The sequence below is a fragment of the Lampetra planeri genome, chromosome 11, assembly GCF_965212315.1.
Source record: "Lampetra planeri chromosome 11, kcLamPlan1.2.h2, whole genome shotgun sequence".
NCBI classification, from domain to species: Eukaryota; Metazoa; Chordata; class Hyperoartia; order Petromyzontiformes; family Petromyzontidae; genus Lampetra; species Lampetra planeri.
The window spans coordinates 10,245,274-10,261,322 of NC_136117.1; the positions used below are offsets into that span (position 1 = coordinate 10,245,274).

General features: G+C 45.0%; 1 protein-coding gene across 5 annotated transcripts in view; it reads left to right on the forward strand.

Moving 5' to 3' along the window:
* The window catches only part of PCLO (piccolo presynaptic cytomatrix protein), a 185,870-nt gene that overhangs the window by 141,175 nt on the left and 28,646 nt on the right, over positions 1-16,049 (forward strand). For all 5 annotated transcript variants that reach the window (XM_078598792.1, XM_078598794.1, XM_078598793.1 and 2 more), the window contains 5 exons: positions 6,091-6,184; positions 7,479-7,550; positions 11,012-11,192; positions 13,514-13,888; positions 15,764-15,961. In XM_078598792.1, the coding sequence (XP_078454918.1) occupies positions 6,091-6,184; positions 7,479-7,550; positions 11,012-11,192; positions 13,514-13,888; positions 15,764-15,961 (920 nt within the window). The remainder of the gene's footprint in view (positions 1-6,090; positions 6,185-7,478; positions 7,551-11,011; positions 11,193-13,513; positions 13,889-15,763; positions 15,962-16,049) is intronic.

Genomic DNA, 16,049 nt, shown 5'->3' on the forward strand with positions numbered 1-16,049 from the left:
GAAATACAACGAACTACACGCAAAAAAGCAGTTCTGCAGAAATGAGTATTCAATCTCGATTTAAAAGTGCATAGCTCCAGTGGCTTCGTAATATCAGAAGGAAGAGCATTCCAGATGGCCGCAGAAGCGCATCTGAAAGTGTGCGACGCAGTGAGCGTCTTTGTTTGACGGTTAGCCAAAAGCCGCTGTGAGGATGGCCGTAGTTCACATGATGGTGTATGCTCCTTGACGAGATCTGCAAGGTATTCCGGTTAGAGACATGCTGATGATTAATAAAATGAAGGGGGCTTGGGCAAGACTTGTCGTAAGAAGGCGTGATGGCCAATGGTCGGCATCAATGATGGAGTGGCAGCCGAAGGGGGAGGACACTTCCAGAGAGAACGTTCGCCGGGAAGATGGAGCAAAGAGGTCATCTGGCATGCAGGAGTCAGATGGATTGTTTTATTGTGAGATTGTGAAAGATGATGACGTCCTGGGGGAGGCCTTTGACCACCACTGGAGAGACTATGGAGCTGATGACGATGATGAATGATTCGGAGCCATTGCGTTTCTCCATTGGCTTGTCAGACAGCTGCAAGACGCAACCGTTTCTCCCTCTGCGTTTTCAGGTCACGGTCTCTTATGGGTGCTAACGACTGGGGTTAGTGCGTGGCGAGGGCTGGATGCTGTGCAATGAAAGTTTAACGAGGCACCAAGGGAAGAGGCCTGTGATGATAGCTGATGATGACGAGTGTGTTGTTATAGTCAGCCGTTTTCATTTTAGTTCTGTTTAACCAGAAGTTATGAACTAAAGAGTATGGATCCCTGCAGTCACGAAAACTTCAAATCTAGACAGAAGTTTTGACTCTACATGAATTTTAATCATCATTTCACGTAGTATTCCACCTTTTCTAGTATTCCCTTTCTCTCGGTCATACTCGTCTGAACGTCATCGCCTCTAGACGGCACACTGCGATTCACTCTTCGAATGAGACCGCGCTGAGGCTAACGCTATTTTTTTGCCACGTTAGTATAATCTCATTGATAATTGTTTTTTACCCTTCTATCTGGCAACAAAACTGACACCTTTTTTACAAGGAGTCATGTTTACATAGACCACAATACCTGCAGTCATAATGCAAACAAAAAACATAACTCTGATAATGTATGCACTGTCCTTGAAGTTGATTGGTCCACACCCGAGACAGCTTTCCTGAGAGCCTAGTCTCACATGGGTTGGACCAAATGACGCCGAAAGGCGCACAACTCAAAGACAATGCACCATCAGAGTATGAGAGCTCGGGGTAAGCATTTACACCATTGGAACCTCATTTGCCAGTAAAAATATGATAATTGTTTTTTTACTCTTCTATCTGGCAACAAAACTGACACCTTTTTTAGACGTCATCTGGTCCAACCCATGTGAGACTAGGCTCTAAGGAAAGCTGTCTCGGGTGTGGACCAATCAACTTCAAGGACAGTGCACATTATCAGAGTTATGTTTTTTGTTTGCATTATGACTGCAGGTATTGTTGTCTATGTAACATGACTCCTTGTAAAAAAAAAAGGTGTCAGTTTTGTTGCCAGATAGAAGGGTAAAAAAACAATTATCATATTTTTACTGGCAAATGAGGTTCCAATGGTATAATCAAATTGTCAAATGTCTGGAACCTGTTTGGAAGCCACGTGCAAGAAAGTCCACGCAATGTGTGAGTGTGCAGCTGTACTCACTTTGCCTTGTTTGTGTGTGTCCCTGTCTCACCAGTGGAAAGTGTCCTCTCTCGAACTTGTTTCTCTGCTTGTCTGTGCCCTGATGCTTTGATGTGTTTATTTTTTTGCTTGCCCTGTGCAATCTGGGATATGCAGTCAAGTTATGGTTGTCCAAAATGCCAGGTATTGTTTGTTTCTCCTTTTCATAATATTCTCAATCTGTTTGCCCTTGCGTGTTTGCATGTGTTGGTATATACACTGTACTGTATATATATCTGTTAATCCAAGGCCAATTACGTAATAATTTGGTCAGAGTTGTGAGGGTTCCATCACATTTGCTGACTGTTATTGAGTTCAGCTTATCAGTGGACAGGCGTGTGTAAAGCCACAGCCTGGCTTCAAAATTGTTTGTAGCATGAGCCAAATAGAATGCGTGTTGTCCCGCGGTTCTTTCCGACATCCCATGCAGGGGCAGCCCGTCCATATAGGCGAACTGGATGGTCGCCTAGGGCACCAAGTTAAGTGGGGGCGCCAAATTCTAGGGGGGGAAATACGAATAAAAAAATACAAATAAAATAACGAAGATGTCATTATTTCAATTCCCGTGCGCGTACAAAGGGAATATAAATTCTTATAAATTTCTCAACATTTATGATAATTTTTTGGTTGGACAGAGGGATGGACGGGCAAACCGAATAATGATGCCTCTGTTTAAAAAAAATCCGCTTAAAAACATTACACGGAATATAGGGGCAAAATGTTTCCCAGTTTACCAAAAAACCTCAGCCTGGATCTGCCCTTGGGGTTTGAGGGTGGGAGCGCCGATTGCGTGGTTCGCCGTGAGGGCACCAGTTGCTGGCAGATCCTCTAGGGCCGCCCCTGCTCCCATGACTACGAGTTTACTGGGCTTTCATCAGATAGAGCAGTTTCGAGATGAAACCATCGTAAGAGCGATACCACTCATTTTAATTTTACAATATTCCACTGAATGTAACTCACCTGTGCTTTAACAAAGAAAAACACATGTTCTGGTGGCATGGTGAGTGAGCACACTGGACTCGTAATCCAGAGGTCGCCAGTTCAATTCGATGTTCCAGCCCGATAGTTGAAACAATGTAAAACTTCCTTAAATTTCTTCCCCCTGCTTTTGTCCACCCAACAGTATAAATGGGGCACACGCAACAGTTGGTTGATTGGCAGGTCACGTGCGGTGGAGTAAAGTATGGGGACTACCGCCTCTTCAAAAATATATCCGCCCAGCATGACAGAATACGTGAACACCCTCCAGGGAAGGGCCTCGAAAGCAGTGGTTCCCCAAAGTGTGTGGTCCCTAGACCACCAACGGTTCGCCACGGTACTCCAAGTGGTCTAACATTAACTAATATTTTACTTATGATAATTAATAAAAAATGAAGTTAGGTAATTTATATTCTTGGGTTTTTTCGGTAAAGTAACGTAGGTAAAAAAATAAAATTAATAAAAGTAAAATAAAAAATAAAATAAAAATCACGACGTTTCGGAGGCAACACAAGCTTCCATCTTCAGGTGGGATCATCACAGCACGATAGCTGTATCAAGTATTGCCTCCGAAACGTCGTGATTTTTATTTTATTTTTTATTTTACTTTTTTTAATTTACATTTTTTTCCTACGTGACTTTACCGAAAAAAACCTAAGAATATGAATCCTTGCATTCACGAAAGCTTCAAATCTAGAATTAGGTAATTTACCCTAATTAGACTACCCCAGCCATAATATCGAAATGACCCCCACCCCCTTTAAAAAAAAAAATAACGTAATAGCTCCATGAAAAATATATATTTTCCGGTAATTACATTTATTTTGTATTACTGGTGTTTAGACAGGAAAGTGAATGCGTTTTGTCATCAGGGGTGGGGGGGGGGGGGTGGTCCGCGGAAATGTTTTGCGTCGGCAGAGTGGACCAGCGGGGCCGAAAAAGATTTTGCGATACACTGCCCTTAGAGCATCATCTTCTTGCGATTACGGGCTTACTGACAGCAGTGGCGTGATACAAGCCATTGGCGAGCTGCACCTGTAGCTTGTACCCGACTCACAACGGTGCGTTAGGTTGAAAACTCACCTTTGCCACTTGCGCCACGGTCTTTTGTGTTGTTGTTGTTGTTGTTTCAGTCGAAACTGCATGAGGCGTTCGGACATTTTTTTGATAGGTTTGAACGTATTGCAGTCGGCGCTGGATATTATCACATCTATTGTAAGCACAGTTGTCATCTCAGCAACGCATCCTTACATCACACCCGGTGGGCAGAAGACAAAGATGGGACACTTCTGAGACGAGCACGCTTCAGATATGAGCACACTTGGCCTTGCTCCCTCCCAAGGGGGTGTGCTTATATCCAGCTTCTACCACATCACAAACGACCGAACCGTGCAGGGGATGCTGGTTTGTTTGGCCTTGACCCTGCGACCTCTCCGTGAACTACAGCTGGAGATTAAAAATCAGTAGCACGACCCGGCGCTGAGAATGATCGCAGATCGCTTGGCATCGATCAAACGACAGCGCCGGCCTGGCTTTGGACGCTCTTTGCAAAGTGTCGCTGCTGGAAGGGAGGCCGCGATTGGCCATAGTCCAGCACCGGTAGCAAGAAGAATATTGAGCATAATGAGCGGGGTTGCCGGGTGAGCGTAGGGTTATCAACCACCGCAGGCTACTAACCCCCATGACACATGATGACTTTGGCCCTACGTTTGGCTTGGTTTTGCACTTGTCCAGGCAATGGCTCAGTTCTGGGGTAATATTAATGGGGGGTGGGGGAGGGTGTGAATGTGAAAGTGTCAGAGTTTTGGAGGAGCATCCCTACATGTGCATGCATTTAAATTGACAGCGTGCCTTTTGGAGGGAATGGCTGAAAACCTTTTTAGCCGATATACCGTGCCATTTACACAAAAATAACCCGTAATTGAGCCCAGAGATTTAAGTCAGGTAAAAAGTGAAATGTGTCTTTTCGTATGACACCATACTGAGCAGGCTAATGGGTTTTTTTTTACCAATTGCCTCAGCCTATTATTTTCCTGTCTTCTTTGATTAATAAAAAGATGTATCCGTTAGCATTTCTCCAGTTTGCATGCAGAGAAAAAATATATTAGTCTGAGAGATTGCTTTATTTGTTTACTATAGTGGTAGGGAGTGGCGTGATTTTGTGAAAATGTATGTCATGTGGGGCATTAACTGCTCGGCGTAGTCTGTGAGATTATGGGGAAATTTGAACCATTTCGAGATACGTTCGAGTGTCTGCCGTTATACGCATGGGTGTGTGCGTGTTTCAATTACCTCTCAGCAATGCACAGGTTATAAAGGGCAACAGTGACGATAATGGATTGTAGATTATAATGATCTTATTAATGCTACGATGATCGTGCTGATTATCATATTCGTTAGCATGATGAAGGTCATTGTAAAATGTGAAATTGACGCACGGGGCTTGTATTGTACTAGTTAATCATGATGGAACCTCATTGCTCGAAACTGCGTTTCATTTTAGAGTTGAATTTGTACATTGGGAGCTCTCTTGCTTTCACCTCTTGGAAGAATGCACATATTTGTCTACAACATTTGGCATCTGGGTGAGGTTAATTAATTGATTGACATCTTCCAAAGGGTAGCGCTTGCCAGCTGCGTAGCCGTCACTGGAGAATTATAGTCGGGCAATATATATAATGTGGAATTTTCCATGGCGTGATTTTGAAAAACGTCAACCTCAAAAGCAATATGAATGGGTTATTCGTAAATGAGAGCAAAACTCCAATAACAGTGTAAGCAACAGAACTACTGTGACTTTTAATAAATAATAATAAATCTGTGCACGATATCACGGCTAGTGCCAGCCTAGTGTGCTAAGTGATTGCTGGTCTATTTTTCATTTGACCGTGGCCTTATCTTGCCAGAGGAGGAAGAAAAATGTTGAAATTCAGTACGTACGCAATCACAGCCACTGTTGGCATTGTCTGGAGCGCGTGCGAAGCAAACTAAACCGAGAGCATGAATCAAATTATGAGACGACAGTAATGTTACCGGTGCCCTGCTGCATTTAAGGAGTATATAATTTCACTTCCAGCATGCTGATGAAGTGCTAAGGCCAACGAATGTGCTCCGTTTAAAGTGGTGCTTCCAACGTGCAGTCACCCTTTCCCCTTTCGGTGGGACCCCCGTATGGTTTGGGGCAGCGCACATTGCCTCAATACAAAAAAAAATTTAAAAAAAAATGTTTAAAAAAATGTTTAAAAAAAAATGTAAAAAAAAAAAAGGTAAAAAGAAATGTAAAAAAAAATGTTAAAAAAAAAATGTAAAAAAAAAAAAATGTTTTGCCGTTCGAAATTCACCGGAGCACCGGTGGCTGCCACCTGTGCGTGTGGGCCCTGCCAGTTCAGAGAACAAGAGAAGAACAAAGTACATCCACAAAACACTGAACCCAGAGTGGAACCAAACGGTCGTCTACAAGAACATTATGCTCGATGAGGTACGTGTGTCAACACCGAGTGCTGCCCTTGCTCGTTTTAAACATCTACCCGTTTATAAATGAAGAGGTCTTGTTTCTTTTTTTGTTAATTGCTGTTTTATTGGCCCCATTGTGAATTCATCTTTTTTCCTCTTCACAAAACATATATATATACAAGCCCCCACGATAGCTTCGTGGGGGTGATGCACGCCCCTGGAATTGTCCCTCGGGTTCGCGGCAAGCTCTCTAATTTGAGCACGACGCTGAGCCTTTTGGCAGCGTGAAAACATGGAGAACCATTCGTCACGGGACAAACGGCAGCATGTCTGTGACTGCTGGCTCGACCTGCTTGCGAGCCAAAGTGGCGTTTCATTCGTCTCTTCTGGACAAATTCTGTCCCAAAACTAATGAAGCCTTCAGCCGGGTTTGAAATAAGCGTTCTACGTGACCCAATGATGTTATTACTCTGAGTATTTGGTGCGGTGAGTGCTGCCACCGAGTACGTGGGTCAGACATCACTTTCAGGGTGTCTCAGAAGTCATTCTGTGATATCCACCTCCACTGAACGTGCTTTGATAACACTGGTCAACACACTATTTCTGGCATAAGGTATTCCAACGGTTTAAAGGTAATTTTGGGGTGCTGATTCCAAATCTGGCATCAGTTTTTGTCTATCACATCAAGTTTTTGAGATATCAAATATTACATTTTCAATAAAAACTGCAGAAGAAAAATCTTAAATAAATGTGGATATCTACATAAAATTATATTATAAACACACTATCCTAAAAATACAGCACCATATTTTAACACTAAAGCAGTCACTGACTCGCAACAACTTGCAATCATAAGTGACAGAGTTAATTTCGGGTAAAATAAATTAAAATGTGGTATGCCGATAGTATAAAAATGAGATGTGATAGAGCAAATCTGAGATCAGATTTGGAATCAGCACCCTGAAATTAGTCTAAAACAGCTGCAAAAGCCCAGGCCAGAAAAACATGGTTTTTTTTTGTTGACCAGTGTATTGGGTGATTGTCCTGTTCTGCACGAGTTCCGAATGGATTCTTCCTCACGTGACATTGCACTGATCGCACAATCAGGATCGAATATCAGATGGAAAAGACTTTTCTATTTCCAATACATATGGTGAAGTGCATTCAAGCGTAACATGATGATCGGTATCGATAGATGAAGAGTTCTAACGGTGCATGATTAACATTGAAATATCCACGATGGGGTCAATACTCTTTGCGTAATGAGATGCATTCCTACCTCAAATCATGAAGTGTCGGTGCCGTTTGTGTGATCGCAGCTGAAAAGGAAAACGCTGGAGTTTTCTGTCTGGGACTACGATCGATTCTCCTCCAACGATTTCCTGGGCGAGGTATGAGAGTGCTTACTACTGCATTTTTAAGTGGATCAATTTCATCTGTGTCCGTTGCATTTGGAATGTAACGGCTTAATGAAAACCTGTAATTTTGTATATTAAACATGAGCAATGGAAATTATTTGGTAATGTTAGCCGCCGTGGTGTGATGGTTAGCGCACCGGACTTGCAAACCAGAAGTTACGCGGCAGTTGAAACATTAGGGGGAGTTTATTAAATTCTCCTCGCCCCTGTCCACCCAGCTGTATAAATGTGTACACCACCATTACAGTTGATCGGCAGGTCACGTGCGGTCGGATAAAGTGTGGGTACTCTCACCTCTTCCAAAATTCCTGTCCGGTCTAGAAGAGTAGGCCACATACCTTCTTGAGGGGCTCTCTAGAGGACCCTCTAACGGAGACCTTTCCACCAGCAGTGACAACACTAAGCAATTGCAGGGACTGCACCTGTAACTAGTATTTATAATTGTTTTCTGTGAGCTTTCTCGCCTCCTTCGTAGGAGTGTTGGCGTCGTCAATGTTGATGAACCAATGACAGTCACGCACTAGTCTCTCTGCGTCTAAAACAAGAACAGAATCTAAATGCGATGGCAATTGCAGTAAGCTGGAGCGGCTGCCAGCGCGCAGACGTGTGCGTGCGGTGGGACCTTTTCTTTTGACCTCGGAAAATGCATCCCCGATGCTTTGGTGGCGGTTGCGGTTCAACGAGATTAGCGTCGACCGTAATCGACGTGGCTGTTTCTGAGAGCGACGATTCGCAGTTCACGTGTGGGCGATCATTTTTTTTTTTAAAGTCAGGCAATCCAATATCTGTCAGGTTTTAATTAGGCCCAGAAGCGTGGCTGAGTTTTGTCGAGCACTAAGCCAGGCCGTTTTATTATCACCTGCGAACAGCTCGGCCCGGCGTGGAGTGAATGTTAATTTGTTCGTCGTGCTCAGCGACGCTGATTGTGCACAGAGCCGTCTGCAATAACATGACGTGAACTCGCCTACAGTTGTCCAGTATTCAGTTATTTTTCAGGTGTATGTATGTTAATGACACCAGGTGTATATATATATATATATTTGCAGTTGCGAGATGTTAACTACCTCGCCTGGTCTAGCGGAAGTCGTGGATTCAATCCCGACCCTGACGCCTGCTGTATATTTGGAGTTTGCATGTTCTCTCCGTAGTTGCGTGGATTTTTCTCCGGTTTCCCCCCCCCCTCCCCAAATTTAAAAAGAGCTACATAGCTCAATGGGCCTTACTTGGTAAAATAAAAAATAGTTTAGTTGATATTGTTATTATATATTAGATTATATTAGATGATCACTATAAACACCTCCCCGCCCACCCCACAACAAGATTTAATACAATATAACAACTTGGGATCACAATTACTGTATTGTTTTAATAATTAGATCACGTTTGTCTTTCTAGCATCTCATTTGTATTGTTTCTCATTTGGCTGTCAGCCAAATTTGTTACATATTCATACAATTTGTCGAATAACTTCCACTCATTATTGCACGCGTGGTGTATTGTTTGCGGCACGGGTGCAGTGGGATGTATGTTAATTGGTGATTTGATTAATTGTTACGTGCCTGTTGTGCTAAGCAATTTAACCGAATTACTAATCTCTGTAATTTTGATTTTCCACGAATCTTCGTATCTAAAACGTCGTACATTTGGTTACTTATTATTGTATTATTGTTTCTATACATCGACCTTGATAGTTAGTGAAGACCCCCCCCAAGTCAGATATCAAAGGGTCGAGGTGTTTTCAAGGACACTGATGATGCTGACGATAAAGCGAGTGGCTTCACCCACACCCTGGTTGGCATTCATTACTTTTATACCCCCACAGTAAAATGTTTTTATTAAATATTCCTCCAACGTCTTGGCTTTTATATATAAAAAAAAAGCTAACATTAATGGTAATATATTAAGATGCCCGTTGATACATCACCCATTATTGATAATTATCACCCACTTGCTGCCTCAGAAATGAAATGTGTGTGTGCATTAGTCCATTTAAATGAAAGTGCACACTTTGGTCTTGTCATACGTTTACGGCTCGGGCCCAGCTACTGTGGGAAGTCTTTAAATTAATGATGGACACTTCTTAAATGCCTGTTATGATCTCTGCCGACACACACTGATCTCCGTCGTGGCTTCGTACAATGTACAAATGCAAATTCTGTTTTCCCAAAATGCTCATTATAAGCATATTTTGAGTTAACATTTCAGAGCAGGCAATGAAAGGTTGTTGATGGCCCAACAGCGCGCAGCACTGCAGCAAACGTGACCGCACGGAGCTGTTACTGACCTCGCCCAAGGCCCTCCCTGCGGAGCTACCGAATTCCTCTTTTTCCAGTGCACAACAGAGCCAGACTGGCATGGCTCAGGAGGCACCAGGTTGTTTTTTTCCCACTGCAGAAGCCTAGCCATGCCACCGACGTCATATACCGCAAACGAGTCTGAGTCACATGTGGATGACGGGGTAACGCTCTGTCCTAACAGCATACCGACTGACATCACATGCAATAAACTCATCGTTAGACCTGCCCTTAGCCCACCTTAGCCCCGAACCAAATGCAGATGTCTTGTGAGGCCAGCTAGCATATCACGGTGTGGTTCTGGCATGGCTTGCAAAGTGACCAGTGGAAAAATCACGTGCCCACACTGACTTGGCTTGGATGTTCCAGTGGAAATAGGTGTGTATGTATGTTGAACTTCGTATGTGGCCAACCATGCAAATCGGAGGTGTGGGGGAAAGACAACACACTAAACACAAAAAGCAGTTTTCAAACTAGATTTAAAAGTGCATAACTCCAGTGGCTTCCTCATATCGGAAGGAAGAGCATTCCAGACGGCCACAGAAACGCATCTGAAAGCGCGCAATGCAGTGCGCATCTTTGTTCGATAGCCAGCCAAAAGCCGCTGCTGCGAGGATGACCAGAGTTCACCGAATGGTTTATGCTCCTTGACAAGATCAGCGAGGTATTGCGGTTCATTGTGGCAAACATTGTGTGTGTAATGAATGCGACCTTATAGGTATGCGAGATCCTCCAGGCCCTCGGCTAGAACGCTAGTCCCCTAACGTACCCTCGCATGACGTACCCTCGCGATAATTAAGAGTAAATAAATAGTGATTTCCCATCGGTTACTTTGCAAAACATTTTCCGGAGTAATCGATGGCGTGGAGATTGTACGGCGTCGCGCTTTTGACGTTTCGTCTAATTAAAATAAACACATCTCGTGCAACTGATGAGCACGGTTGGCGATGCACGGTGCCAAAAAAAGATCAACGCACGTGCGTACAACTTGACAGCGACGTGCATTTGTCAGCGTCACGTATCGTAAAGGGCGCTGCGAGGGATTGGCAGACGCATGGGGCCGCCGTTGCGATCGCGTTGCGACGCGAGGGCGGCGCGGAGGCCAAAACTCCGCCGCCTGTTCCCGATCGGATCGCGTAGGTGCGCATCGAGCTGTCGGACGTGAGCCACCTGGACGGGGCCCAACGCTGGTACCCGCTGCGGGAGCAGTCGGAGGGGGGCTCCCCCCCCAAGGCTCCGGGGCCTCAGAGCGGGCTGCCCCCCTCCAAGCAGCCCGTGAGCAAGAGCAAGAGCCACCTGGGAGTGAACGAGGGCACCAAGGGTGAGTGAGGCTCGGCGCGCGTGTGCACAGGCGGCACGGCCTCTCCCCAACACCTGAGCATTGCAGTCCTCACGTGGGTGGTGGTGGTGGTGGTGTGAAACAGTTCGGCACAGTAAGGGGTGGTGCATCGGCCAGTCATCTCATGGCACCTGGGTCTGTCCCGTGACCTGCCAGCGGGCGTTCGCCACTTCACGTGGCCTCAACGCGCACATAGCCTGGCACACACGCCGTGGGGACGTCACCGCCACTTAGTGGCGAATGGCGGTTGTTGTTGTTGGGGAGAGGTCATGTAGTTGAATTCCCGCTCACGACCAACACCAGTGACGATTATCTGAATTGGTCATGGGCCTCCCCTAGGTCGACACAGCCTTAAATGAGTACCCAGTCTGGTGTGTAAACATCACCACTGGAAGGACAAAGGCGGCCGGGCGTGGTGTTGGCCATCCACCCCCTCGTGTGCTGTACCGACCTTCATAGGAGCTCGCTAACAGCACTTGCCTCAAAAGTCCGTTCAGGCTATACGGGAATCTTTGTCTTTGGGGTGGTGGAGATAACCTGACAAGAGGTGGGGCTATGCTCTAAAAGGCGTGGATAGACACTTTTTTGCCACGGCCAGACAAGTGCGTGTTGCGCGCAGCAACTACTCGCTAAGATGTGGTGGACAAAGCGGTTGCAGGCTACGATGGTTAAGTTGCACGATTTAAGTCAGTTGTGGACCTGACTAAGTGACGGTCTGTGCGGTGCTCGCACGGCATTAGCGGAGACTCCTCCTGTTGCAGCAAGTTGAAAGCTTCGCTGTTGCGATTAAGCGCACTTCTGGGTTAGAAGGGCATGCTGGCACACGGCGCGAAGTGGCCTTCATCGCGATACGCAGTGCACGGCTAATACCACATGTGTAGCATTTGTACAGATTCATCGCCGAAAAATAAAATATCTTTTTTTCCTAAAAATACATTTGCCCTTAGAATTATTTTTTACCCATCATTTATTTTTGTTTGTATATTTCAACGGCTCATTTTCCTGTGAAACCCAAGGGCATTTACGAGTCTCATCTGTCAATGTCAAGGATTAAATGGCCCAAAGTTTTATATATATATATTTTATAACTGTAGGCTTTATTCAGAGCTAGGGCTTGAAGGTTAAAATAAGGCAAGGTGGCATTCAATCTGTGCTCATCCTTTCCCAAATGTATTTTTTACTGCATTGTCTGTTAATTAATGACTACCCGCAATTTGTTGTTGTTGGTGTAATTGTTCTTTTGTTGCCACTTCTCTTTGCCGAATCTTTGTGTCTCACCATAGACTACTGCAGGAATGTTTAGGCTTTGGCTCCCTGAACAATATGGGAATTTCCACTTCGGCACTTGGGGAATCTGGTTCCTCCCTTCGCTTCCCCTTGGTTGACCCTGCCCACCAAGTTGTCTGCACTAGGGAACCACGAGGGGGGTGGGGGGTTTGGGGCAGGTGAGGATGAGGGGTCGGTCACATACCCATGGCTGCATCAGATCGACCGTGACTGTCGTAATTCACGGATACGAAAGGGGGCTCACTTTGGAGGTTTTGCCAGGTGAGACCTTAGGGGTTGGCATCAGAGGGTGGAAGCTGCACTGTCTTGGCATGTGCTCTCACACTTGACTTGAACTGTTACAAGCAACCCGTTGCACGTGGAATGTGAATAGAGTTGCACGTGGAATGTGGCAATTAAATTGTTCTTGACTTAATCAAGAAATGGGGTTGCGATGGGTGGGACGCACAGAGGGTGGAGGAGGCCAGATCAACGCGAAAGACATTGGAGTGGACATCCGGAGGTCAGCAACCAAGGGCAAGACCTACATGCAGGTGGCAGGAGACTGTCAGAGTGGACCCTGAAGGTGTTAACTCGACAACAGCCACAGGATCTAGGGCAGAAGGGACGTTGACGTGCGTTGGCATCAACGGCGTCGGTGACGATGACAGCTTGGCCTAATTCATTGTTTCATTCTAGATTTGAAGCTTTCGTGACTGCAAGGATTCATATTCTTAGGTTTTTTCGGTAAAGTCACGTAGGTAAAAAATTTCAATTAATAAAAGTAAAATAAAATACAAATCACGACGTTTCGGGGGCAACACAAGCTTCCATCTGAAGACGGAAGCTTGTGTTGCCTCCGAAACGTCGTGATTTTTATTTTATTTTTATTTTACTTTTATTAATTTTAATTTTTTACCTTCGTGACTTTACCGAAAAAACCTAATTCATTGTCTCTATCTAGACATCTTGTGATTTCCCATGACCGCAGTTGCTCCACGTTGAGTTGACCTCCTCCCGTTACCCACCCTCTCCAGAAGCCCCGCGTCCACCAGGCAGCAAGTCTCAGAGCAGCATGGCCGACTCGAGGTCCGGAGTAGGCGGCTCATCCTCCTCCACCACATCCGCGTCAGGGGCAGCGGCCGCAACAGCAGGGGCACCCGGAGGGCATCAGCGACTCTCTCTGTCCGGGCCACCGCAGCAACAACAGCAGCAGCACGCCGGGATGCCCGACTCCAAGTCGTCGTCCGAGGGGCGTCTGCGGACCTCGGCATCGGCCACGTCCTCTCACGCCCCGTCGCGTTCGCAGAGCAAAGGCAGCATCACGCAGAGTCACCTGGAGAACGCGGGTGCAGCCATCGCCGCCGCAGAGGCCGCCGTGCAGCAGCTCCAGCAACAGCAGCAGCTGCCAAGTAAACGGCGACGCAGACCCTCTACCCAAGCCGCAGAATGAAGTCACGCTCAAATTATTTGTTGTTTTTTTGTTAATTTTTTTTTTACGTTTGTCGTAGGTTTTGTCCGCGTGATTTTTTTTCTTTTTCTTTTACCGTTCGCTCGCATTTTTCCTTCCGTTGCACCGCTCGCTCCACCACCGCCTTGCCTGCTCTTTCGAGTCTTTTCGTTCCCCCTTTGCCGTCTGCGATGCCCGCCGCCACCGCCAAGGTTGCTGCCGTGCCACGGCTCCCGCATCATGCATTTCTGATGCGTGAAGCAACAGCAGCTGGTGCGGCGTTGAGTCAACGATCAAAGGCACCGGAACGCAATCTGCCATCTTGCTCATTTGTCTAATAATCCTGGCCTCCACCGGCTGAGGTTTTTGTTTTTTATATATTTTTTTTACTGCCTGTTTGCCTCGTTCACTCAGCTGTGGAGTGGCTCCCCCCACCACTGAATAGAAATCTGAGGAAGCCCTCGCTGAAATTTTTGATAATTATTTTATTACTTTAAATAAACCTTCAAATGTAAATATGCACGTGTAATATATTAACACCGTTTTTGAAACCAAGCACAACTTTGTAAATGTGTAAGTGCTTCCTCATGTTTCTTTGGCCCTATTATCTGACCTTTGTGTGTTCACCTCTGAATTTCCTGAGATCTTTTCCTGGGCACCAGTAACTTCGTTAAGATTTTCCTATCAAAACAGCCACATGTGTTCGTCTTTTTTGAGATTCAGATTTTTTGTTTAACTATTTCATTAATTTTAGTTGATCATGAAAGCATGTTTATTTACGTCCCGTCTCATCAAATCTTTTCCCTTGATATTTCACTGTTCCTGCCATCAAGATGTCCTTGCAATCTGTCAATTGTAAAAAAAAAAAACCTTGTTATTGGATAAGCAATGTTATTCAAAACATTTTAACAAAAAGAAAATATACTTAATGGCAAGCTGTACACTAGTTTGAAACTTACATAGCCACAAATTTATCCTTCATGGGTTTAGATTTCTCTCTCCAATTTATAATGCAAGCATAAATCCATAAGCACACATCATCTCTACTTATCACGCATTATTGTGGCATAATATAGCTAATTGTGAAGCAGTTAAATTGTAATACTTAAGCTGATTGCAAGTAAATATTATTGTTTTCCATTTAATCATCTGGTTATTCACAGTTTTACATCCAAGTTTATTTTTTGTATGTGAATCATCATCCTTTGCAGCAGTTAACAGATCTGATGAGCATGTGTCTTGAAAAGAACCGCAATTTGTTGCGCCATTAATTGCTGTATAGCTAATTAATTTTTATTTGCAGTGTTATCTTGATTTGACGCAGCTTCTTGTATGCTGGCTTATCTGCTTAATGGCTTTACTGACTGATAGCTTGTTTAACAACAGGTTATTCTCACAATATTTAATGCAATATTACTTCGGCGTTTACCAATAATATAACAACGTTTGGCTCATAAGTGCAAAATTATCCGTTCTACATTACCAGTGATAATAATAAAAAATGTTTTTATTATATGTATATTAAACTCAAGTTAGTTGACAAACACGATGCAGTAAAAAAGATAAACATGATGCAATAAATATCGACACAATGTGAAGGAATCGTGAACGATTACGGTCTAATAATCAGTTCTGTTAACTAATTCTGTCAGATTTTGATTTTTTTTTTCAGTTAATTTTTTTCAAAATCATCACTAGTTGAGTGACTTCATTTGAGAAGACGACGAAAAAATGAAAACGAGAATCAGAAAAAAAAAACCGACGGAACAAAAGCAAAGTAAATAAAAGCACACCCGCGGGGGGCTCTCTCGCTTTTCACTTTTCGCTTTGCTCCCAGCGGCTAAGCCATCTAAAGCCCCAAATAATGTGAAGAAGCACAGACACAGCATAGCCGGTGTGCTGCCGCCGGTGAGGAAGAGCGGGCCGAGCGGGCCGTCCGGACCGCCGGACGGGGTCGTCCCAGAGCCCGGGGACGCCGCGGCGCAGCTCGTCATCCGCAAGGTGCAATCGGACAGCCCCGCCAAGTCCGACAGAAGTGAGCTGCGCTCGGCAAAAACCACTGGGGGGCCACGCGATTGTGACGTAGGCAATTCAGCTATAGCTGTGTAATTCCCCCCTTCCCT